The following is a 26716-nucleotide window of genomic DNA, read 5'->3' on the forward strand; positions in this document are numbered from 1 at the left end:
ATCCTGGGTCATAAATCAGGTCTCAATCGGTACCAAACGATCGAGATCATTCCCTGCATATTTTCAGACCACAATGCTCTGAAGCTCGAACTCAATCACAAGAGGAAATTTGGAAAGAACGCAAATACATGGAGACTAAACAGCATCCTTCTAAAAAATGAATGGGTCAACCAGGAAATTAAAGAAGAATTGAAAAAATTCATGGAAACAAATGATAATGAAAACACAACAGTTCAAAATCTGTGGGACACAACAAAGGCAGTCCTGAGAGGAAAATATATAGCAGTGCAAGCCTTTCTCAAGAAACAAGAAAGGTCTCAAATACACAACCTAACCCTACACCTAAAGGAGCTGGAGAGAGAACAACAAAGAAAGCCTAAACCCAGCAGGAGAAGAGAAATCATAAAGATCAGAGCAGAAATCAATGAAATAGAAACTAAAAAAACAATAGAACAAATCAACAAAACTAGGAGCTGGTTCTTTGAAAGAATTAATAAGATTGATAAGCCCCTGGCCAGACTTATCAAAAAGAAAAGAGAAAGGACGCAAATAAATAAAATCATGAATGAAAGAGGAGAGATCACAACCAACACCAAAGAAATACAAACAATTATAAGAACATACTACGAGCAACTCTATGGCAACAAATTTGACAACCTGGAAGAAATGGATACATTTCTAGAGATGTATAAACTACCACAACTGAACCAGGAAGAAATAGATAACCTGAACAGACCCATAACCAGTAAGGAGATTGAAACAGTCATCAAAAATCTCCAAACAAACAAAAGTCCAGGACCAGACGGCTTCCCAGGGGAATTCTACCAAACATTTAAAGAAGAATTAATTCCTATTCTCCTGAAACTGTTCCAAAAAATAGAAATGGAAGGAAAACTTCCAAACTCATTCTATGAGGCCAGCATCACCTTGATCCCAAAACCAGACAAGGATCCCACCAAAAAAGAGAATTACAGACCAATATCCTTGATGAACACAGATGCGAAAATTCTCACCAAAATACTGGCCAATAGGATCCAACAGTACATTAAAAGGATTATTCACCACGACCAAGTGGGATTTATTCCAGGGCTGCAAGGTTGGTTCAACATCCGCAAATCCATCAATGTGATACAATACATTAATAAAAGAAAGAGTAAGAACCATATGATACTCTCAATAGATGCTGAAAAAGCATTTGACAAAGTGCAGCATCCCTTCCTGATTAAAACTCTTCAAAGTGTAGGGATAGAAGGCACATACCTCAATATTATCAAAGCCATCTATGAAAAACCCACCGCAAATATCATTCTCAATGGAGAAAAACTGAAAGCTTTTCCGCTAAGGTCAGGAACACGGCAGGGATGTCCGTTATCACCACTGCTGTTCAACATAGTACTAGAAGTCCTAGCCTCAGCAATCAGACAACAAAAAGAAATTAAAGGCATCCAAATCGGCAAAGAAGAAGTCAAACTATCACTCTTTGCAGATGATATGATACTATATGTGGAAAACCCAAAAGGCTCCACTCCAAAACTGCTAGAACTTATACAGGAATTCAGTAAAGTGTCAGGATATAAAGTCAATGCACAGAAATCAGTCGCATTTCTTTACACTAACAACAAGACAGAAGAAAGAGAAATTGAGGAGTCAGTCCCATTTACAATCGTACCCAAAACCATAAGATACCTAGGAATAAATCTAACCAAAGAGGCAAAGAATCTATACTCAGAAAACTATAAAGTACTCATGAAAGAAATTGAGGAAGACACAAAGAAATGGAAAAATATTCCATGCTCATGGATTGGAAGAACAAATATTGTGAAAATGTCTATTCTACCTAAAGCAATCTACACATTTAATGCAATCCCTATCAAAATCCCATCCATTTTTTTTAAAGAAATAGAACAAATAATCCTAAAATTTATATGGAACCAGAAAAGACCTCGAATAGCCAAAGGAATATTGAAAAAGAAAGCCAAAGTCGGTGGTATCACAATTCCAGACTTCAAGCTCTATTACAAAGCTGTCATCATCAAGACAGTATGGTACTGGCACAAAAACAGACATATAGACCAATGGAACAGAATAGAGAGCCCAGAAATAGACCCTCAACTCTATGGTCAACTAATCTTCGACAAAGCAGGAAAGAATATCCAATGGAAAAAAGACAGCCTCTTCAACAAATGGTGCTGGGAAAATTGGACAGCCACATGCAGAAAAATGAAATTGGACTATTTCCTTACACCACACACGAAAATAGACTCAAAGTGGATGAAGGACCTCAATGTGCGAAAGGAATCTATCAAAATCCTTGAGGAGAATGCAGGCAGCAACCTCTTTGACCTCCACCGCAGCAACTTCTTCCTAGGAACATCGCCAAAGGCAACAGAAGCAAGGGCAAAAATGAACTATTGGGATTTCATCAAGATCAAAAGCTTTTGCACAGCAAAGGAAACAGTTAACAAAACCAAAAGACAACTGACAGAATGGGAGAAGATATTTGCAAACGACATATCAGATAAAGGGCTCGTATCCAAAATCTATAAAGAGCTTATCAAACTCAATACCCAAAGAACAAATAATCCAGTCAAGAAATGGGCAGAGGACATGAACAGACATTTCTGCAAGGAAGACATCCAGATGGCCAACAGACACATGAAAAAATGCTCCACATCACTCAGCATCAGGGAAATACAAATCAAAACCACAATGAGATACCACCTCACACCAGTCAGAATGGCTAAAATTAACAAGTCAAGAAATGACAGATGCTGGCGAGGATGCGGAGAGAGGGGAACCCTCCTACACTGCTGGTGGGAATGCAAGCTGGTGCAACCACTCTGGAAAACAGTGTGGAGGTTCCTCAAAAAACTGAAAATAGAGCTACCCTACGACCCAGCAATTGCACTCCTGGGTATATATCCTAAAGATACAAACGTGGTGCTCCGAAGGGGCACGTGCACCCGAATGTTTATAGCAGCAATGTCCACAATAGCCAAACTGTGGAAAGCGCCTAGATGTCCATCAACAGATGAATGGATAAAGAAGATGTGGTATATATACACAATGGAATACTATGCAGCCATCAAAAGACATGAAATCTTGCCATTTGCGACGACGTGGATGGAACTAGAGGGTATCATGCTTAGCGAAATAAGTCAATCGGAGAAAGAGAACTATCATATGATCTCTTTGATATGAGGAAGTGGAGATGCAAGGTGGGGGGGTTTGGGGGGAGGTAGGAAAAGAAAAAATGAAAAGATGGGATTGGGAGGGAGACAAACCATAAAAGACTCAATCTCAAGAAACAGACTGAGGGTTGCGGGGGGGAAGGGGGACGGGAGAGGGTGGTGGGGAAATGGACATTGGGGAGGGTATGTGCTATGATGAGTGCTGTGAAATGTGTAAACCAGACGATTCACAGACCTGTACCCCTGGGGATAAAAATACATTATATGTTTATTAAAATAAAAAATTAAAAAAAAAAAAAAAAAAAAAAAAAAAAAAAAAAAAGCTTCCAGGACAAACAAAAACTAGAAGAATTTGTAAACACCAAACCAGCTCTAAAGGAAATAGTGAAAGGGGTCTTCTAAACAAAGAGAGAGCCTAAAAGTAGTATACCAGAAAGGAACAGGAACAATATACAGTAATAGTCACCTTACAGGCAATACAATGGCACTAAATTCATATCTTTCAATAGTTACCCTGAATGTAAATGGGCTAAATGCCCCAATCAAAAGACACAGGGTATCAGAATGGATAAAAAAAAACAAAACCCATCAATATGCTGTCTAAAAGAAACTCATTTTAGACCCAAAGACACCTCCATATTTAAAGAAAGGGGGTGGGAAACATTTTACCATGCTAATGGACATCAAAAGAAAGCTGGGGTGGCAATCATTATATCAGAACAATTAGATTTTAAACCAAAGACTACAATAAGAGATGAAAAAGGACACTACATCATATGTAAAGGGTCTGTCCAACAAGAAGATCTAACAATTTTAAATATCTATGCCCCTAATATGGGAGAAGCCAACTATATAAACCAATTAATAACAAAATCAAAGAAACACATCAACAATAGTACAATAGTAGTCAGGGACTTTAACACTCCCCTCACTGAAATGGACAGATCATCCAAGCAAAAGATCAACAAGGAAATAAGGCCTTAAATGACACACTGGACCAGATGGACATCACAGATCTATTCAGAACATTCCATCCCAAAGCAACAGAATACACATTCTTCTCTAGTGCACATGGAACATTCTCCAGAATAGATCACATCCTGGGTCATAAATCAGGTCTCAACTGGTATCAAAAGACTGGGATCATTCCCTGCATATTTTCAGACCACAATGCTCTGAAGCTAGAACTCAATCACAAGAGGAAATTTGGAAAGAATGCAAATACATGGAGACTAAACAGCATCCTTCTAAAGAATGAATGGGTATAGGTCGGGGCACCTGGGTGCCTCAGGGGGTTAAGCCTCTGCCTTCAGCTCAGGTCATGATCTCAGGGTCCTGGGATCAAGCCCCGCATCCAGCTCTCTGCTCACCTGGGAGCCTTCTTCCCCCTCTCTCTCTGCCTGCCTCTCTGACTACTTGTGATCTCTCTCTCTCTGTCAAATAAATAAAATTTTTAAAAAAGAATGAATGGGTCAAGCAGGAAATTAAAGAAGAATTGAAAAAATTCATGGAAACAAATGATAATGAAAACACAACAGTTCAAAATCTGTGGGACACAGCAAAGGCAGTCCTGAGAGGAAAATATACAGCGGTACAAGCCTTTCTCAAGAAACAAGAAAGGTCTCAAATACACAACCTAACCCTACACCTAAAGGAGCTGGAGAAAGAACAACAAAGAAAGCCTAACACAGCAGGAGAAGAGAAATAATACAGATTAGAGCAGAAATCAATGAATTAGAAACAAAAAAAAATAGAACAAATCAATGAAACTAGGAGCTGCTTCTTTGAAAGAATTAATAAGACTGATAAACCCCCGGCCAGACTTATCAAAAAGAAAAGGAAAAGGATGCAAATAAATAAAATCATGAATGAAAGAGGAGAGATCACAACCAACACCAAAGAAATACAAACAATTATAAGAACATATTATGAGCAACTATACGCCAGCAAATTTGACAATCTGGAAGAAATGGATGCATTCCTAGAGACATATAAACTATCAAAACTGAACCAGGAAGAAATAGAAAACCTGAACAGACCCATAACCAGTAAGGAGATTGAAGTAGTCATCAAAAATTTCCCAACAAACAAGAGCCCAGGGCCAGACGGCTTCCCAGGGGAATTCTACCAAACATTTAAAGAATTAATTCCTATTCTCCTGAAACTGTTCCAAAAAACAGAAATGGAAGGAAAACTTCCTAACTCATTTTGTGAGGCCAGCATGACCTTGATCCCAAAACCAGACAAAGACCCCATCAAAAAAGAGAATTATAGACCAATACCCTTGATGAACACAGATGTGAAAATTCTCACCACAATACTAGCCAATAGGATCCAACAGTACATTAAAAGGATTATTCACCACGACCAAGTGGGATTTATTCCTGGGCTGCAAGGTTGGTTCAACATCCGCAAATCAATCAATGTGATACAATACATTAATAAAAGAAAGAACAAGAACCATATGATACTCTCAAGACATGCTGAAAAAGCATTTGACAAAGTACAGAATCCTTTCCTGATCAAAACTCTTCAAAGTGTAGGGATAGAGGGTACCTACCTCAATATCATCAAAGCCATCTATGAAAAACCCACCACGAATATCATTCTCAATGGAGAAAAACTGAGAGCCTTTCCACTAAGGTCAAGAACATGGCAGGGATGTTCATTATCACCACTGCTATTCAACATAGTACTAGAAGTCCTAAACTTAGCAATCAGACAACAAAAAGAAATTAAAGGCATCCAAATCGGCAAAGAAGAAGTCAAACTATCACTCTTTTTTTTTTAAGATTTTATTTATTTATTTGACAGAGATCACAAGTAGGCAGAGAGGGAGGCAGAGAGAGACAGAGAAGCAGGCTCCCTGCCGAGCAGAGAGCCCGATGCGGGACTCGATCCCAGGACCCTGGGATCATGACCTGAGCCGAAGGCAGAGGCTTTAACCCACTGAGCCACCCAGGCGCCCCCAAACTATCACTCTTTGCAGATGACATAATACTATATGTGGAAAACCCAAAAGACTCCACTCCAAATCTGCTAGAGTTTGTACAGGAATTCAGTAAAGTGTCAGGATATATAAGTCAATGCACAGAAATCAGTTGTATTTCTTTACACCAACAATAAGACAGAAGAAAGAGAAATTAAGGAGTCAATCCCATTTACAATTGCACCCAAAACCATAATATACTTAGGAATAAACCTAACCAAAGAGGCAAAGAATCTATACTCAGAAAACAATAAAGTACTCATGAAAGAAATTGAGGAAGACACAAAGAAATGGAAAAATGTTCCATGTTCACAGATTGGAAGAACAAATATTGTGAAAATGTCTATGCTACCTAAAGCAATCTACACATTTAATGCAATCCCTATCAAAATCCCATCTATTTTTTTTTCAAAGAAATGGAACAAATAATCCTAAAATTTATGTGAAACCAGAAAAGGCCTTGAATAGCCAGAGGAATGTTGAAAAAGAAAACCAAAGTTGGTGGCATCACAATTCCAGACTTCAAGCTCTATTACAAAGCTGTCATCATCAAGACAGTATGGTACTGGCACAAAAACAGACACATGGATCAATGGAACAGAATAGAGAGCCCAGAAATAGACCCTCAGCTCTATGGTCTAGATCTTCAACAAAGCAGGAAAGAATGCCCAATGGAAAAAAGACAGTCTCTTCAACAAATGGTGTTGGGAAAATTGGACAGACACATGCAGACAAAAGAAACTGGACCATTTCCTTAACACCACACACAAAAATAGACTCAAAATGCATGAAGGACCTCAATGTAAGAAAGGAATCCATCAAAATCCTTGAGGAGAACACAGGCAGCAACCTCTTCAACCTCAGCCGTAGCAGCTCCTTCCTAGAAACATCACCAAAGGCAAGGGAAGCCAGGGCAAAAATGAACTATTGGGACTTCATCAAGATCAAAAGCTTTTGCACAGCAAATGAAACAGTTAACAAAACCAAAAGACAACTAACAGAATGTGAGAAGATATTTGCAAATGACATATCAGATAAAGGGCTAGTGTCCAAAATCTATAAAGAGCTTATCAAACTCAACACCCAAAGAACAAATCATCCAATCAAGAAATGGGCAGAAGACATGAACACACATTTCTCCAAAGAAGACATCCAGATGGCCAACAGACACATGAAAAAGTGCTCAACATCACTCAGCATCAGGGAAATACAAATCAAAACCACAATGAGATACCACCTCACACCAGTCAGAATGGCTAAAATTAACAAGTCTGGAAATGACAGATGTTGGCAAGGATGAGGAGAAAGGAGAACACTCCTACACCATTTCCTCACAGCATACACAAAAATAGACACAAAATGGATGAAAGACCTAAATGGGAGACAAGATTCCATCAAAATCCTAGAGGAGAACACAGGCAGCAGCCTCCTTGACCTTGACCACAGCAACTTCTTGTTAGACACGTCTCCAAAGGCAAGGGAAACAAAAGCAAAAATGAACTATTGAGACTTCATCATAATAAAAAGCTTCAACTCTGAAAAACAATCTGAGGGTTTTGAAGGGGCTGGGGGTGGGAGGTTGGGGGAGCCAGGTGGTGGGTATTAAGGAGGGCACATATTGCATGGAGCCCTGGGTGTGGTGCAAAAACAATGAATTCTGTTACACTGAAGAGAAATTTTAAAATTATAATTAATTAATTATGATTTTTTTAAATAAAAAATAAAAAGCTTCTGCACAGCAAAGGAAACAATCAACAAAACCAGAAGATAACCTATGGAACAGAAGTAGATATTTGCAAATGTCTTATCAGTCAAAGGGCTAGTATCCAAAACCTATAAAGAACTTACGATACTCAACACTCAAAAAACAAATAATCCAGGCAAGCAATGGGCAGAAGACATGAACAGACATTTCTCCAAAGATGTACAAATCACCAACAGACACATGAAAAAATGCTCCACATCACTTGCCATCAGGGAAATACAAACCAAAAGCACAATGAGACACCACCCTACACCAATCAGAATGGCTAAAATCAATAAGTCAGGAAACAACAGATGTTGGCGAAGATGCAGAGAATGGGGAACCCTCTTACACTGTTAATGGAAATGCAAACTGGTGCAGCCACTCTGGAAAACAGTATGGAGGTTCCTCAAAAAGTTAAAAATATTTCCCTATGACCCAGCAATTGCACTGCTAGGTATCTGCCCAATGGATACAAACACAGTGATTCAAAGGGGCATCTGCACCCTAATGTTTATAGAAGCAATGTCCACAATAGCCAAACTATGGAAAGAATCCAAGATATCCATCAACAGATGAACAGATACAGAAGATGTGATACACACACACACACACACACACACACACACACACAATGGGATATTGTTCAGCCATCAAAAAGAATGAACTCTTGCCATTTGCAATGACGTTGATGGAACTAGAGAGTATTATGCTAAGAGAAATAAGTCAATCAAAGAAAGACAATTATTGTATTATTTGACTCATGTGGAATTTAAGAAACAAAACAGATGGTGGCACCTGGGTGGCTCAGTTGGTTAAGCGTCTGCCTTTGTCTTAGGTCATGATCCCTGGGTCCTGGGATGAAGCACCAGAGATGGCTCCCTGCTCAGTGGGAAGCCTGCTTCTCCCTCTCCTTCTGCTACTCCCCCTGCTTGTGCTCTCTTTCTCGTTTTCTCAAATAAATAAATAAAATCTTTAAAAAAAAAAAGAGATGAACACAAGGCTAGGCAGAAAAAAATAAAAAAAATAAAATAAGACAAAATCGTAGAGGGTTACAAACCATAAGAGGCACTTAACTACAGGAAACAATCTGAGGGTTGTGGGAGGAAAGGGGTGGGAGGGGATGGGTAGCTGGATGATGAGCATTAAGGATGACACATGATATAATGAGCACTGGGTGATTATATGCAACTGATGAATCCTTAAACTGTACCTCTGAAACTAATAATATTCTGTATGTTAATTAATTGATTTTAAATAAAATTAAATTAAAAAAGAAAAGACGCTCAATATCACTCATCATCAGGAAAATACAAAACACAACCATGATGAGATACCACCTCCCACCTGTCAAAATGGCTAAAAATAACAACAGAAGAAACAAGAGGTGTTGGCAAGGATGAGGAAAAAGGGGAATGTTCTTGCACTGTTGGTAGGAAGCAAATTGGTGCAGACGCTCTGGAGAACATTTTGGAAGTTCCTCAAAAAGTTAAAAATAGAACCACCATACAATCCAGCCATTGCACTACTAGGTATTTACCTAAAGGACACAAAAATAGGGATTCAAGGGGTACATGACCCCTATGTTTACCTGAGCATTATCAACAATAGCCAAACTATGGGGAGAGCTCAAATATCCATCAACTGATGAATAAGGAAGATGTGGTATCTATATACAGTGGAATATTATTCAGTCATCAAAAAGAATGAAATCTTGCCATTTGCAATGACATGGATGGAGGTAGAATATATTATGCTAAGTAAAATAAATCAAAAACAAATACCAGATGATCTCACTCATACGTGGAATTTAAGAAACAATACAGATGAGCATATGGGAATGGGGAAATGAAAAGAAGGAGAGAGGGAAACAAGCCATAAGTGACTCTTAAGAACAGAGAACAAGGGCGCCTCGGTGGCTCAGTGGGTTAAAGCCTCTGCTTTTGGCTCAGGTCATGATCCCAGGGTCCTGGGATCGAGTCCCGCATTGGGCTCTCTGCTTCAGCAGGGAGCCTGCTTTCCCCTCTCTCTCTCTGCCTGCCTCTCTGCCTACTTGCGATCTCTGTCTGTCAAATAAATAAATAAAATCTTTAATAAAAAAAAAAAGAACAGAGAACAAACTGAGGGTTGCTGAAGGGATGTGGGTGGGGGTGAGCTAGACAGCTGATGAGTATTAAAGATGGTACTTGTCATGAGCTCTGGATGTTGCATGTAAGTGATAAATCACTGAATTCTATTCCAGAAACCAATATTGCACTGTATGTAAACTGACAAAATTTAAATAAAAAATAAACTCTAGGGTAACCACTACAAGCAAAATACTTCAAAGCAACCAAGCTAATAGAAGAAAATACCTAGAATAATCAAAATGTTAGCTTAATAAGTCATGTAAGAAAGGCACAATGAGGCACAAAGACCAAGGTGATAGCCTTAAACTTAACTAAATAAATAAGTGAATCAACTACATATAGACTAAATAATCCAGATTGTCAGAATAAATAAAAATAAACCTGACTACATGCCATTTATATACAACCCACATACTTAAACACAAGAATACATAAAATTCAAAAGAATAGGCGATTTCCACATGGCCCTAGAATAATGGCAGGCATTGACTCTTTCCACATAGCCTCCAAAAAGACATATAAAAGAACAAAAAAAGAGGGCATAAAGCCATATAGAGGGTCTAAAGCTTTATCAAGCCATAAAAAATCAATGTTTTCAACATTACTGTCAGAGAACACTATGGACTTCAAACTACATTTATGCAGGGAAAATTACAAATTACAAATTACAAATTACAAACAACAAAGCTCCTACCACTACTAGATAGCTCTTTACTGCCATATCTCCAAAGGAGAACTTCCTTCTACTTACCTATTTCCCCTCTAGAGGCCACTGCTTTTTCACCTAGGTTCTTCAGACTACACCTTGCACTCTACCCACAGACTTACAGTGGTAGAATGAGTATTCTCAGCTGTACAGGCAGCAGAGTATGGAGCAGAGTAGGAACTTTGTCAAAAACAAATCAGGTACACAAAACCCTTGGGGAAGCTCAACTGAGGAAAGATTAAATCTTTCCTCAGATTTAAAAAAGCAGTATTGTGGCAGTAAGGAAGACGGTAAACAGCTTTCACTAGGTCTCTGTCTCAAGTTACACAGCTCTAATTCATCCTGATTATTTTCTACATCTGATATTCACTTGTCATCCTATCACCCTTTACATTCATCCTGGGGATTACCTTGAAGAGTCTCTCCTTTGCTGATTTCTCCTGATTTTTGAATCCCATTATCTTTCCATTCTTTAACTTATTGCTTAATTCTACAGGAATACATCCCCTCATAGCTTCATGAATAAAGTTATATAGGAGGCCAACTGACACTTTGCATGTCAGAAAATACACTTAGTATACTCTCATATTCAATTCATAGTTTGGCTGAATGATAAAATTCTAGGTTATAAATCACTTTCCATCAACATTTTGAAGACACCACTCCACTGTCTTCCATAGTTAAAGTCCAGTCCTTCGTGGTATATGGTATGTGGTATATGGTATATACCATACTCTTTCCTATCTTTGAATGCTGGCTGAATCTTCTTGGTCCCAATATTCTGAAATTTCACAATGATATCATCCTGTTTTCATTCATTTGTGTTACTTGCTGAGTCCTTTCAACATGGAAAGCCATGTCCTTTCATTCTGGAAAATTTTCCTGAGTTATTTCATAGCTGATTTCTATCCTCCAGTTTCTCTCCTCTATGTTTCTGAACCTCCACCAAATGAACCTCTTGAAGCTGACCTTCAACTGTCTTATCTTCTCTAATCTCCTATGACTTGTATTTTTGTTCGAATTTCTGGGAAATTTCCTCAACTTTTATCTTTCAGCCTTTTTATGGAGATTTTTCATTCTTGCTACCATGTTTTTAATTTCCAAGAACTCCTTTCTGTTGTCTAATATTCTTTTTTTAATAGCATCCTGTTCCAATTTCATGGATGCAACGTCTTCCTTTATCTCTGAGGAAATTATTCATAAGCCTTGTTTGTATTCTAAGTTTTCTTTACCCTATGTAGTCTCTTTCCCATGAGTTTCTTTTTCTTTTCTTTTTTCTTCTTTTAGTGGGAAAAGTGAAGAGCCATCTTTCATATTAGAGGCATCGTCAAATACCTGGTATCATTGGTTTTCTGCTCATATTTAAAAGAAAGGAAATAAAAAGTTAACTGGAAGCTCTAAATTCATGGGTGACTCTTGCTGACCTTATGATTCACTATTTGGAGATCAGCCTATCATTTGTTGTGAAAATCCTGATAGCAGGATATCAACTGGGGTCTAGTCAGCAGACAGAAACAAATCTTTAAAACAGGAAAAAAATGTTATTATTTTAAAAATCATTAAATAGGGAGCACCTGGGTGGCTTACTGGGTTAAAGCCTCTGCCTTCAGCTCAGGTCATGATCCCAGGGTCCTGGGATCGAGCCCCGCATCGGGCTCTCTGCTCAGCAGGGAGCCTGTTTCTTCCTCTCTCTCCACCTGCATCTCTGCCTACTTGTGAACTCTGTCTGTCAAATAAAATTTTTTAAAATCTTTTTTAAAAAATCATTAAATAGGTATGAAAGATAGTAAATGACTAGAACTCTAAGACAACCATGGTAGCAACTATAAAAATATATCGCCACCTTTAAAGCTAAGTGAAAAATAAACAAGAAAAAAGCCTAGTAACTTACAGAAGGGATTCCAAAAAGCTAAGATACTGATCTCTGATGAAATGGTGGGCTACTGCAAAAACATGCTATTCATTGCTATAGTGAGACTTGCTGGAGGCCACTCACCAAAACCAAGACTGTTGCATGCCATGGAAAATACTGTAGGAACCAACTGCCTGGAGAGCAGTTTACTACAGGGATAAAATAAAAGCAGAAAGAACGAAGTCCCATCTTCATCTTCCTGGCAAGTAGTCTTCTTATAGTGCCTCTTTATTGGCAGAACCTAACAAAGATTCAGCTGCCAAAGAAGAAATGTGATTTGCAGAGTCTCCAGCTCTAGCATCGTAATAAAGGGATAAGAAGGGCAGGTTCAGAACTCAGAGACAGTAAGTCAATAACTGGTACAATCAATATCTTGAGTCCCTCATATTGCCTTATTGTCTGAAAGAGTCCTCTAGTCTGTTTTAGAAGGTAAAGGTCTAGCTGCAAGGATTTCAAGAGCCAAGTGGAAGATGACTAGAAGTTCCTATATTCGGTATTTGGTAGGCATGTTGTCAATTAATACCCAGTTTTCGATACAAAGCCTATCTCCTATGGAACTATGCATGAAGTCTCCCAATCCACAAATGTTTTATTTATCCTTTATAAAAAAAAAGTCTCAAAACTTCTACTAGGATGGGGCACCTGGGTAGTTCACTCAGTTAAGCAATTGACTTTGGTTTTAGTTCAGGTCATGATCTCAGGGTCATAAGATCAAGCACCACATCCAGTTCTGTGTTAATACAGAGTCTGCTTCCAACTCTCTCTCCCTCTCCCTTTCCCCTCCCATCCCCCATGCACATGCACTCTCTCTCTCTCTTTCTTTCTCTCTCTCTCTGTCTCAATTAAATAAATAAATCTTTTTTTTTTTAATTTTAAGAGCTTTATTTTTTTTATTAAATTTTTTATTTATTTTCAGCGTAACAGTATTCATTGTTTTTGCACCACACCCAGTGCTCCATGCAATCTGTGCCCTCCCTAATACCCACCACCTGGTTCCCCCACCCTCCCACCCCGCCCCTTCAAAACCCTCAGGTGGTTTTTCAGAGTCCATAGTCTCTCATGGTTCACCTCCCCTTCCAATTTCCCTCAACTCCCTTCTCCTCTCCATCTACCCTTGTCCTCTATATTATTTGTTATGCTCCACCAATAAGTGAAACCATATGATACTTGACTTTCTCTGTTTGACTTATTTCACTCAGCATAATCTCTTCCAGTCCTGTCCATGTTGCTACAAAAGTTGGGTATTCGTCCTTTCTGATGGAGGCATAATATTCCATAGTGTATATGGACCACATCTTCCTTATCCATTCATCCGTTGAAGGGCATCTTGGTTCTTTCCACAGTTTGGCGACCGTGGCCATTGCTGCTATAAACATTGGGGTACAGATGGCCCTTCTTTTCACTACATCTGTATCTTTGGGGTAAATACCCAGCAGTGCAATTGCAGGGTCATAGGGAAGATCTATTTTTTTTTTCCTTCCAATTTTTTATTTATTTTCAGCGTAACAGTATTCATAGTTTTTTCACCACACCCAGTGCTCCATGCAATCTGTGCCCTCCCTAATACCCACCACCTGGTTCCCCCACCCTCCCACCCCGCCCCTTCAAAACCCTCAGGTTGTTTTTCAGAGTCCATAGTCTCTCATGGTTCACCTCCCCTTCCAATTTCCCTCAACTCCCTTCTCCTCTCCATCTACCCTTGTCCTCTGTATTATTTGTTATGCTCCACCAATAAGTGAAACCATATGATACTTGACTTTCTCTGTTTGACTTATTTCACTCAGCATAATCTCTTCCAGTCCTGTCCATGTTGCTACAAAGGTTGGGTATTCGTCCTTTCTGATGGAGGCATAATACTCCATAGTGTATATGGACCACATCTTCCTTATCCATTCATCCGTTGAAGGGCATCTTGGTTCTTTCCACAGTTTGGCGACCGTGGCCATTGCTGCTATAAACATTGGGGTACAGATGGCCCTTCTTTTCACTACATCTGTATCTTTGGGGTAAATACCCAGCAGTGCAATTGCAGGGTCATAGGGAAGCTCTATTTTTAATTTCCTGAGGAATCTCCACACTGTTCTCCAAAGTGGCTGCACCAGTTTGCATTCCCACCAACAGTGTAAGAGGGTTCCCCTTTCTCCACATCCTCTCCAACACACGTTGTTTCCTGTCTTGCTAATTTTGGCCATTCTCACTGGTGTAAGGTGGTATCTCAATGTGGTTTTGATTTGAATCTCCCTGATGGCTAGTGATGATGAACATTTTTTCATGTGTCTGGTAGCCATTTGTATGTCTTCATTGGAGAAGTGTCTGTTCATATCTTCTGCCCATTTTTTAATATGATTATCTGTTTTTTGTGTGTTGAGTTTGTGGAGTTCTTTATAGATCCTGGATATCAACCTTTTATCTGTACTGTCATTTGCAAATATCTTCTCTCATTCCGTGGGTTGCCTCTTTGTTTTGATGACTGTTTCTTTTGCTATGCAGAAGCTTTTGATCTTGATGAAGTCCCAGAAGTTCATCTTTGCCTTTGTTTCCTTCACCTTTGGAGACATATCTTGAAAGAAGTTGCTGTGGCTGATATCAAAGAGGTTACTGCCTATGTTCTCCTCGAGGATTCTGATGGATTCCTGTCTCACGTTGAGGTCTTTTATCCATTTCGAGTTTATCTTTGTGTACGGTGTAAAAGAATGGTCAAGTTTCATTCTTCTACATATAGCTGTCCAGTTTTCCCAGCACCATTTATTGATCAGAAGCTATTATCAACAGTTATATGCCAATAAGCTAAGCAACCTAGATGAAATGGATGCATTCCTGGAAAACTATAAACTCCCGAAATTGAACCAGGAAGAAATTGACACTCTGAATAGACCAATATCCAGTAACGAGATTGAAGCAGTGATCAAAAACCTCCCAAAAAACAAGAGCCCAGGACCTGATGGATTCCCTGGGGAATTCTACCAAACTTTCAAAGAAGAAATAATACCTATTCTCCTGAAGCTGTTTCAAAAAATTGAAGCAGAAGGAAAACTTCCAGACTCTTTTTATGAAGCCAGCATTACCCTGATCCCCAAACCAGGCAAAGACCCTACCAAAAAGGAGAATTTCAGACCGATATCACTGATGAATATGGATCCAAAGATTCTCAACAAGATCCTAGCAAACAGGATCCAACAGCACATTAAAAAGATTATCCACCATGACCAGGTGGGATTCATCCCTGGGTTACAAGGATGGTTCAACATTCGCAAATCAATCAATGTGATAGAACAAATCAATAAGAGAAGAGAGAAGAACCACATGATCCTCTCCATTGATGCAGAAAAAGCTTTTGACAAAATCCAGCATCCGTTCCTGATTAAAACGCTTCAAAGTATAGGGATAGAGGGAACATTCCTGAACTTCATCAAATCTATCTATGAAAAACCCACAGCAAATATCATCCTCAATGGGAAAAAGCTTGCAGCCTTCCCATTGAGATCAGGAACACGACAAGGATGCCCACTCTCACCACTCTTGTTCAACATAGTATTAGAAGTCCTAGCAACAGCAATCAGACAACAAAGAGAAATAAAAGGTATCCAGATTGGCAAGGAAGAAGTCAAACTCTCTCTCTTCGCAGATGACATGATTCTTTATATGGAAAACCCGAAAGACTCCACCCCCAAACTACTAGAACTCATACAGCAATTCAGTAATGTAGCAGGATACAAAGTCAATGTCCAGAAATCAGCGGCTTTCTTATACACTAACAATGAAAATACAGAAAGGCAAATTAGAGAATCGATTCCATTTACTATAGCACCAAAAACCATAAGATACCTCGGAATAAACCTAACCAAAGAGGTTAAAGATCTGTACTCGAGGAACTACAGAACACTCCTAAAAGAAATTGAAGAAGACACAAAAAGATGGAAGACCATTCCATGCTCTTGGATCGGAAGAATAAACATCGTTAAAATGTCTATACTGCCCAGAGCAATCTATACTTTTAATGCCATTCCAATCAAAATTCCACCAGTATTTTTCAAAGAGCTGGAGCAAATAATCCTAAAATTTGTATGGAATCAGAAGAGACCCCGAATTGCTAAGGAAATGTTGAAAAACAAAAATAAAACTGGTGGCATCACGTTACCTGATTTCAAGCTTTACTACAAAGCTGTGATCACCAAGACAGCATGGTACTGGCATAAAAACAGACACATGGACCAGTGGAACAGAGTAGAGAGCCCAGATATGGACCCTCAACTCTATGGTCAAATAATCTTTGACAAAACAGGAAAAAATATCCAGTGGAAAAAAGACAGTCTCTTCAATAAATGGTGCTGGGAAAACTGGACAGCTATATGTAGAAGAATGAAACTTGACCATTCTCTTACACCGTACACAAAGATAAACTCGAAATGGATAAAAGACCTCAACGTGAGACAGGAATCCATCAGAATCCTCGAGGAGAACATAGGCAGTAACCTCTTTGATATCAGCCACAGCAACTTCTTTCAAGATATGTCTCCAAAGGCGAAGGAAACAAAGGCAAAGATGAACCTCTGGGACTTCATCAAGATCAAAAGCTTCTGCATAGCAAAAGAAACAGTCATCAAAACAAAGAGGCAACCCACGGAATGAGAGAAGATATTTGCAAATGACAGTACAGATAAAAGGTTGATATCCAGGATCTATAAAGAACTCCTCAAACTCAACACACACAAAAGAGATAATCATATTAAAAAATGGGCAGAAGATATGAACAGACACTTCTCCAATGAAGACATACAAATGGCTACCAGACACATGAAAAAATGTTCATCATCACTAGCCATCAGGGAGATCCAAATCAAAACCACATTGAGATACCACCTTACACCAGTGAGAATGGCCAAAATTAGCAAGACAGGAAACAACGTGTGTTGGAGAGGATGTGGAGAAAGGGGAACCCTCTTACACTGTTGGTGGGAATGCAAACTGGTGCAGCCACTTTGGAGAACAGTGTGGAGATTCCTCAGGAAATTAAAAATAGATCTTCCCTATGACCCTGCAATTGCACTGCTGGGTATTTACCCCAAAGATACAGATGTAGTGAAAAGAAGGGCCATCTGTACCCCAATGTTTATAGCAGCAATGGCCACGGTCGCCAAACTGTGGAAAGAACCAAGATGCCCTTCAACGGATGAATGGATAAGGAAGATGTGGTCCATATACACTATGGAGTATTATGCCTCCATCAGAAAGGACGAATACCCAACTTTTGTAGCAACATGGACAGGACTGGAAGAGATTATGCTGAGTGAAATAAGTCAAACAGAGAAAGTCAAGTATCATATGGTTTCACTGATTGGTGGAGCATAACAAATAATATAGAGGACAAGGGGAGATGGAGAGGAGAAGGGAGTTGAGGGAAATTGGAAGGGGAGGTGAACCATGAGAGACTATGGACTCTGAAAAACAACCTGAGGGTTTTGAAGGGGCGGGGTGGGAGGGTGGGGGAACCAGGTGGTGGGTATTAGGGAGGGCACAGACTGCATGGAGCACTGGGTGTGGTGAAAAAACAATGAATACTGTTACGCTGAAAATAAATAAAAAATTTAATTAAAAAAAAAAAACACTTCAAAGTATAGGGATAGAGGGAACATTCCTGAACTTCATCAAATCTATCTACGAGAAAGACCCGCAGCAAATATCATCCTCAATGGGAAAAAGCTTGCAGCCTTCCCGTTGAGATCAGGAACACGACAAGTATGCCCACTCTCACCACTCTTGTTCAACATAGTATTAGAAGTCCTAGCAACAACAATCAGACAACAAAGAGAAATAAAATGTATCCAAATTGGCAAGGAAGAAGTCAAACTCTCTCTCTTCGCAGATGACATGATTCTTTATATGGAAAACGCGAAAGACTCCACCCCCAAACTACTAGAACTCATACAGCAATTCAGTAACGTGGCAGGATACAAAATCAATGTACAGAAATCAGTGGCTTTCTTTCTTTTGTTCGTTTTTCTATTCACCTGTTACTTATTTTTATTGGTTTATAAGAGTTCTTTTATATTATCTTTGTCATTTATCTCAAGAACATTTTCCAGTATGTAAGTTGGCTTTTGTCATTTTTTTTTCACATTAATCCATTTCATTGATGTATAATTTACATACAGTGAGAAGCACAGATTATAAGTATACCATTCTCTAAGCTTTGCCAAGGGTAACACCCATGTATACTGGATTTCATCAAAGACATAGAGCTCTACAATCATCCTGAAAGTTCCTTCATGCCTCTTTTCAGTCAGTACTCTCCCAGGCAACCACTATGCTGTCTTCTATCATCATGGATTTGTAGTACTGCTTATTCTTGAATTTTATTAAAGTTGAATCAAATAGAATGTAATCTTTCATATCTGGCTCTTTTGTTCAACAACCATGTTGTTGCATCTCTACACTTTTCATAAAATTTTTTTACCACGTCCTTTTATTTTTTAAATTTTTTGGGTTTTTTTTAACCCTATTTATTTATTTATTTATTTATTTATTTATTTATTTTCAGTGTAACAGAAGTCATTGTTTATGCACCACACCCAGTGCTCCATGCAATACGTGCCCTCCTTAATGCCCACCACCTGGATCCCCCAACCTCCCACCCCCCGCCCCTTCAAAATTCTCAGATTGTTTTTCAGAGTCCATACTCTCTCATGGTTCATCTCCCCTTCCAATTTCCTTCAAATCCCTTCTCCTCTCCATCTCCGCATGTCCTCCATGTTATTTGTTATGCTCCACAAATAAGTGAAACCATATGATACTTGACTCTCTCTGCTTGACTTATATCACTCAGCATAATCTCTTCCAGTCCTGTCCATGTTGACATAAAAGTTGGGTATTCATCCTTTCTGATGGAGGCATAATACTCCATAGTATATATGGACCATATCTTATTTATCCATTCATCCGTTGAAGGGCATCTTGGTTCTTTCCACAGTTTGGCGACCGTGGCCATTGCTGCTATGAACATTGGGGTACAGATGGCCCTTCTTTTCACTCCATCTGTATCTTTGGGGTAAATACCCAGTAGTGCAATTGCAGGTCATAGGGTAGCTCTATATTTAATTTCTTAAGGAATTTCCACACTATTTTCCAAAGTGGCAGTTCTTTATATACTCTAAATACAAGTCCTTCATCAAACATCTCTCTCACTTTGTGACTTGCTTGTCTCTCTTTAATGATGTCTTCTGAACAACAGATCTTCATTTCAATAAAGTACAACTTACCAATCTTTTCCTTTACAGTTAGTGCTTTTGTCTACCCCAAGGTCAAGAAGAATATTTTTCTATACTTCCTTCAAGGTACATTATGGTTTTACATTTCACATTTAGGTAGCATTCATCAGGAATTGTGTTTGCAGCAAATACTATGAGGTAGAAATCAATATTCACTGCTTTCAGTATTGACACAATACCATTTATTGAACAGACTATCATTTTTTATTCCAGGTGTCCCAGTATCACCTCTTGCAAAGGAGATCATTTCCCCAGTTCACTGCAATTTTCACCTTTTTCATATATCACTGGACAATATACATGATGGTCTGTTTCTGAACCCTCTATTCTGTTTCATTAATTTGTCTTTGCCTCAAAACCACAATGTCTTCATTTATAATAAATCTTCATATCTGATAGCATAAATCTTCCACTTTATTGCCTTCTTCATGATTGTCTTGACTATTTGTAACCTTTTACATTTTCATATAAATGTTGGAATCAGCTGTTCAATATCCAGACAAAAAGAAAGAAAAGAAAAGAACAGAACCTGATGGATTTTTATTGGGATTGCATTAAACTAAGATCAATTTGGGAAGAACTGACATCTTAAGACAGTGAGTCTTTAAATCTATTAACATGGTATATCTTTCCATTTATTGAGATTTTCCTTAATTTCTATCAACAATGTTTTTGTACTTTTTAATATAGATGGCCTTACATTTTTTATTAGATTTTAGGCATTTATTGTCTGTGATACTATATAAATAGCATTGTTCCTTTAATTCATTTTCTAGTTCTTAGTTGCAAATACATACAAAATGATACATATTTAAAATGTTGATATTGCAACCATCATATTTGTAAGTTCCCATATTTATTACCAGTTTTTTTTTACAGAATCTACTGGATGTTCTACACACACAATTATATCATGTACAAGTGATAGTTTCAATCTTATCTTCCCATGCTTTATGTATTTTATTTTTCTTACCACACTAGCTAGTGCTGCCAGTATAATATTCAATACACACAATGATGGCAGGTCTTCTTGTCTCATTTTTAGATATCAATGGGAAATCTTTCAATATTTTATAATTGGATAATGATAGCTGCTGTAGGCTTTTTAGTAGACAACATTTACCAGATTAAGAAAACTCCCTTCTATTACTTTGCTAAAAATTTTTTATCATGAAGGGGTACTGATTTATATTTCTGTTTTAAGAAAATTTTGAATGAGTACTGCACTAAAACTCCCTTTCCAGAAAAGTGCACACCAAACTTACATAATTCCTGGGTCATGGTAAGTTACACTTACTTCCATATCCATCTCAAGAGTAGAAAACTGGATCAGAGCGCCATTTACATGGCATTGTCTCCATGCCCACATAGCAATATTTCCACTCTGTTATATAACTTGAGATGGCTTTTAGTCCTGCTGAACTGCCAGCCTAGGCTGCCCAAGGTTCTTACCCATGGTATCAACTTACATTTGTCAATATTCTGATTTTATGTGATTTCTCCCTAACTTTATTTTCCCCATATATCTTGCTGATTTGAGCGCATGATTTTTGTAAAGATTTATTTATTTTAGAGACAGAGAGAGAGAGCAAAGGGAAGGGGCAAAGGGAGAGGGAGAGAGAGTCTTAAGCAGATTCTGCACTGATCCTGGAGCCCAACATGGGGCTGGATCCCACAACCCTGAGATCACAACCTGAGCTGAAACCAAAAGTCAGATACTTAACCAACTGCACCACCCAGGAGCCCCAAATGCATGATTTTGAAAAATGTTACATTTGTCAATAATGTATAAATGTTACAGCAGATATATCCATATACATCACAGAGGAGGCTAGTAGGCAAGCCAAACTTCATTAGAGCGTATTTACTGCCTTTTTTTAATTATAACTGATCACATTCAGCCAATCAAACAGAAACATACAAATGAACTAATTACAATTCAATTCTATTCAAATGCAGCTAAGCATGGATGGAAGATTATCTATTTGATTATAAAATCAAAATTAATCATTTAACAGAGTGTAAAAATTACACTCTGAATGCCAACAATGAGTTCTTTAATTGTTGCTTTTAGATTAAAGCCTAAATAACCCATACATTTATGATAAATATAAATCAGGAAGGATTCTATAACAATATATAATGTGGTTAATTATACTTTCAAAATGATTGCTTATAATCTATTACTACAAAATAAATATATATAATATTACCCAAAATTATCACTATTTGTATACTGTATAGGTCCATACTTACCTTCACATTTTTCAAGAATCTGGACTGTTTCTCCTATTTCTAAGACCAACCCTTGAGGGACAGATCCTCGAAAGCTGCATATCACTAGGAAAACAAAGGTAAACACACCAATTAGCATTTTTAAACACTGAGAAAAGATCAGTGTCATTGAAATTAAGCACTAAATTTTCTTAAATATATACTTTCCCATTTTCACTAATTAATCTTTCTAATATGTAAGCTCCTTTCAACTTAATCTGTATTTCAAGTAGTAATATAAAGTAGCTCAGTATATTGAAGTACATTCTGGCAAAATTACTATTCCTGAGTAGTAGGTGTATGAAAACGCTTCTGTAAACAAGTCTCTCTTTTCCTCAGCATGACTTGTGTTCACTTGTCCTTCTTGGGAAAATATGTTTCAATTAAGAAGAAATTAACACCAGAGGCTTCTTATCTAATATAAACAGACAGTTTTATAAAGAATCACCAACTAAATATGATTATACTTTGAAAAACAAAGTCTCCATAATAAAAATGTAAACAGAAATTCATGAAATAAAAATCAAATTACAATAGGGAAAATCTATAATACCAATCAGAATTCCATGTTTATTGCAACATTTACAATAGTCAAGATATGAAAGCAACCCAACTGTCAATCTATAGATGGATAAAGAAGAGGTAGTATATATATATGCATACATATATGTACATGCATATATGTGCATATATATGTGTCATATATATATACACACACATCATATGTCTGTATATATAGATACACACAATGTAATATTACTCAACCATAAAAAAGAATGAAATCCAGCCACTTGCAACAACTTGGATGGATCTAAAGGGTATAATGCTAAGTGAAATAAGTAAGTCAAGAAAGATAAATACTATATGATTTCAATCATATGTGGAATTTAAAAAAAAGAGAGAGAGACAAAGAAGACAGACTCTTAAAAATAGAGAACTTGCCAGAGGGGAGGAGGTAAGTAGGGGGATGGGTGAAGTAGGAGAAGGTGATTCAGAGTACACTTATCATGATGAGCACTGAGTAATGTACAGAATAGTTAAATCAGTATGTTGTACAACTGAAAATAATGTTAATATTGTATGTTGTTATACTGGAATTAAAAATTTTTTTTAATTTAACCCCAGTCTTTTTTTAAAGAAAATGATCATTTGATTTCAAAATTTGTGTAAGAATACAAAGAAAGAAGAATATCCGGGGCACCTGGGTGGCTCAGTGGGTTAAAGCCTCTGCCTTCAGCTCAGGTCATGATCTCAGGGTCCTCGGATCGAGCCCCACATCGGGCTCTCTGCTCAGCAGGGAGCCTGCTTCTCCCTCTCTCTCTGCCTGCCTCTCTGCCTACTTGTGATCCCTGTCAAATAAATAAATAAAATCTTTAAAAAAAAAAAAGAAACAAGAATATCCTTGTCAATCTTAAAGGAATTCTACTACTATATATCAAATCTTATAATCTAAAATCAGTTCTCTTAATGCTAGTAACGAAAAGACAAGACATAACAAGTGTTGGTGAGGATGTGGAGAAAAGGGAACTCTCATGCACTGTTGATGGGAATGTAAATTGGTGCAACCACTATAAAAAATTGTATGGAGGCTCCTCAAAAGACTAAAAATAAAGATACCATATGACCCAGTAATTCCACTACTAAGTATTTACCCAAAAAAATTAGAACACTAATTCAAAAAGATGGAGAGGAGAAGGGAGTTGAGGGAAATTGGAGGGGGAGATGAACCATGAGAGACTATGGACTCTGAAAACAACCTGAGGGTTTTGAAAGGGCGGGGAGTGGGAGGTTGGGGGAGCCAGGTGGTGGGTATTATGGAGGGCACGCATTGCATAGAGCACTGGGTGTGGTGCAAAAACAATGAATTCTGTTACGCTGAAAAGAAATTTTTAAAAATGGGGGGAAAAAAGATACATGCACTCCTGTATTTATTGTAGCATTATTTACAATAGCCAAGGTATGGAACCAACCTAAGCATCCATCAATTGATGAATGGACAAAGATGAGGTATGTATGTATGTACATGTGTGTGTGTGTATAACAGTATTTTACTTATAAAAAAGAATGAAATCTTGCCATTCATGACAATAGAGATGAACCTAGAGGGTATTATGGTAAGTGAGATAAGCGAGAAAGAAAAAGACAAACACCGTATTATTTCACTTCCATGTGGAATCTAAAAAGCAAAACAGACCAAAAAGGGCAGAAACAGACCTATTAACACAGAGAACAAATTAATTGCCAGGGGTTAGGGAAATGGGCAAAATGGATGAAGGAGAAGGGAAGGAAGAGGCTTCTAGTTATGGAATGAATAAGTCATGGGGATGAAAGGTACAGTATAGGGAATATTAGTCAATGGTACTATAATAGTGTTATATGGTGACAGATGGTAACTATACTTGTGATGAGTACAGCATACCCTACAGAGCTGTTGAATCACTATGTTGTTCACCTAAAACTAATGTAACATTGTGTGTCAACTACACTTTAGTGAAAAAAGATGCAAAAAAAGTGATAAACCCCTCATCAGAGTGACTCAAAACAAACAAATAACTTTTATAAGAATGTTCACAGCAGCTTTATTCACAATAGCCCAGAACTGGAAACAACCCAACTATTCATCAAAATAAGTACAAATAAAATATGCAATATTCAAAAATACATATCACTTAGACATAAAAAATAAAGACCCACTAATACAAGTAACACAGTGGACAAATATCACAGTCATTATGCCTAACAAAAGAAGTCAGATGCAATAGTGTACATACTACATAGTTCTATTTACTAAAAGATCTAGAAGAGTCTAAATTAATCTATGATAAATAAAATCAAAATACCAGTTGCCTCCAGAGAAACATGGACTGATCAAGTAGCACAAAAAGAACATTCTAGAAAGACAGAAATAGCATTTGACAATGTGTAAGTGTAGACTTTAGGTAAAATTGCACAACTAATTCAATATATGTGAATGTTACCTCAAAATGGATCAAAGACAATGTAAGAGCTAAACTATGAAATTCTTAAAGAAAATATGAGTAAATCTTTATGACCTTAGTCAGTGCTTCCTAATACATGACACCAAAATCATAAACAACAAAAGAAAGAATAAACTGAACTTCATTAAACTTAAAAGCTTTTGTGCTGCAAAGGACACCATCAAGAAAGTGAAAAAGAAAACCCAGGGAATAGGAGAAAATATTTGTAAATAATGTATCTTACAAAGGATCTGCACCCAGAATATATAAAAGAACTTCCACAACAATAAAAAATTAAAAATGGAAAGAGGATTTGAATGGACATTTCTCTAAAAAAGATATACTAGTGGTCAGTAAAACATGAAAATGCTCAACATCATTAGTCATTAGTGAGATGCTAATCAAAACCATGAAATGCCATTTCATACCCACTAAGATGGCTATAATCAAAAAGATTGACAATAAAACTGTAGGGATATATTGCTGGTAGAAATGTAAAATGGTACAGTTGCTGTAAAAAATCATTTGGCAGTTCCTCAAAAAGTTAAACATATAATTATCATATGATTCAACGTTTCCACTCCTACATATATATCCCAACAGAACTAAAAACATATGCTCACACAAAAAGTTATTCACAAAGGTTCATAACATAATTTGTAACAGCCAAAAAGTAGAAACAATCCATATATCCATTGAATGGAAGACTGGATAAATAAAATGTGGTATATCCATACAATGGAATATTCTCATCCATAAAAACAGTTAAGTACTGATACATACTACTACATGGATGAACTCTGAAAACCTACACTAAGTTGAGGTCAGACACAAAAGGCTACATATCCTATGATTCTATTCATATAAAATATCCAGAATAGCCAAATCCCTGGACACAGAAAGTAGATTAGTAACTGCAATATCCTTGGAGAGGAATGTGGAGTAACTGTCATTGGGTATAGGGATTCTTTATGGAGTGATGAAAATATTCTGGAATTAGATAGTGATAATGGTTATTCAACCTAATAAATACATTAAAACCACTGAACTGTATACTTTTTTTAATTTTTTATTTTTTTAATTTCTTTTCAGTGTTCCAGAATTCATTGTTTATGCACCACACCCAGTGTTCCATGCAATACGTGCCCTCCATTATACCCACCACCAGGCTCATCCAACCTCCTACCCCCCACCCCTCCAAAACCCTCAGATTGTTTTTCAGAGTCCACAGGCTCTCATGGTTCTTCTCCCCCTTTTTTATTTAAGTTCAATTAGCCAAGGTATAGTGCTATCAGTAGTTTTTGATACCTTTTTTAAAAGGCAAAGAAATACAGGTGGTTTTCCTTGACTCAACAAATGTTACTGATACTGCTCAGTTATATTCAAGAAGTCAATTTCAAGTCTGAAGTGACTGAACAAGCTGAGACAACATTAACTCAGTACCATCTGAAGTGGAAACTACTAAGATGTGTTACGTTTCAACGCAGTGAAAATATACATGGACAGAAAATAACAGTTGGACCAATTT

General features: G+C 37.6%; 1 protein-coding gene across 1 annotated transcript in view; it reads right to left on the reverse strand.

Annotated features, from left to right (window-relative positions):
* The window catches only part of DOCK3 (dedicator of cytokinesis 3), a gene marked incomplete at its 3' end in the record, with an annotated part of 615312 nt that overhangs the window by 490341 nt on the left and 98255 nt on the right, over positions 1 to 26716 (reverse strand). Inside the window, exon 2 of the mRNA XM_080804908.1 lies at positions 22193 to 22276. Coding sequence (XP_080661034.1) covers positions 22193 to 22276 — 84 coding nt within the window. The remainder of the gene's footprint in view (positions 1 to 22192; positions 22277 to 26716) is intronic.

The sequence above is a fragment of the Martes martes genome, assembly GCF_963455335.1.
Source record: "Martes martes genome assembly, chromosome: 1".
NCBI classification, from domain to species: Eukaryota; Metazoa; Chordata; class Mammalia; order Carnivora; family Mustelidae; genus Martes; species Martes martes.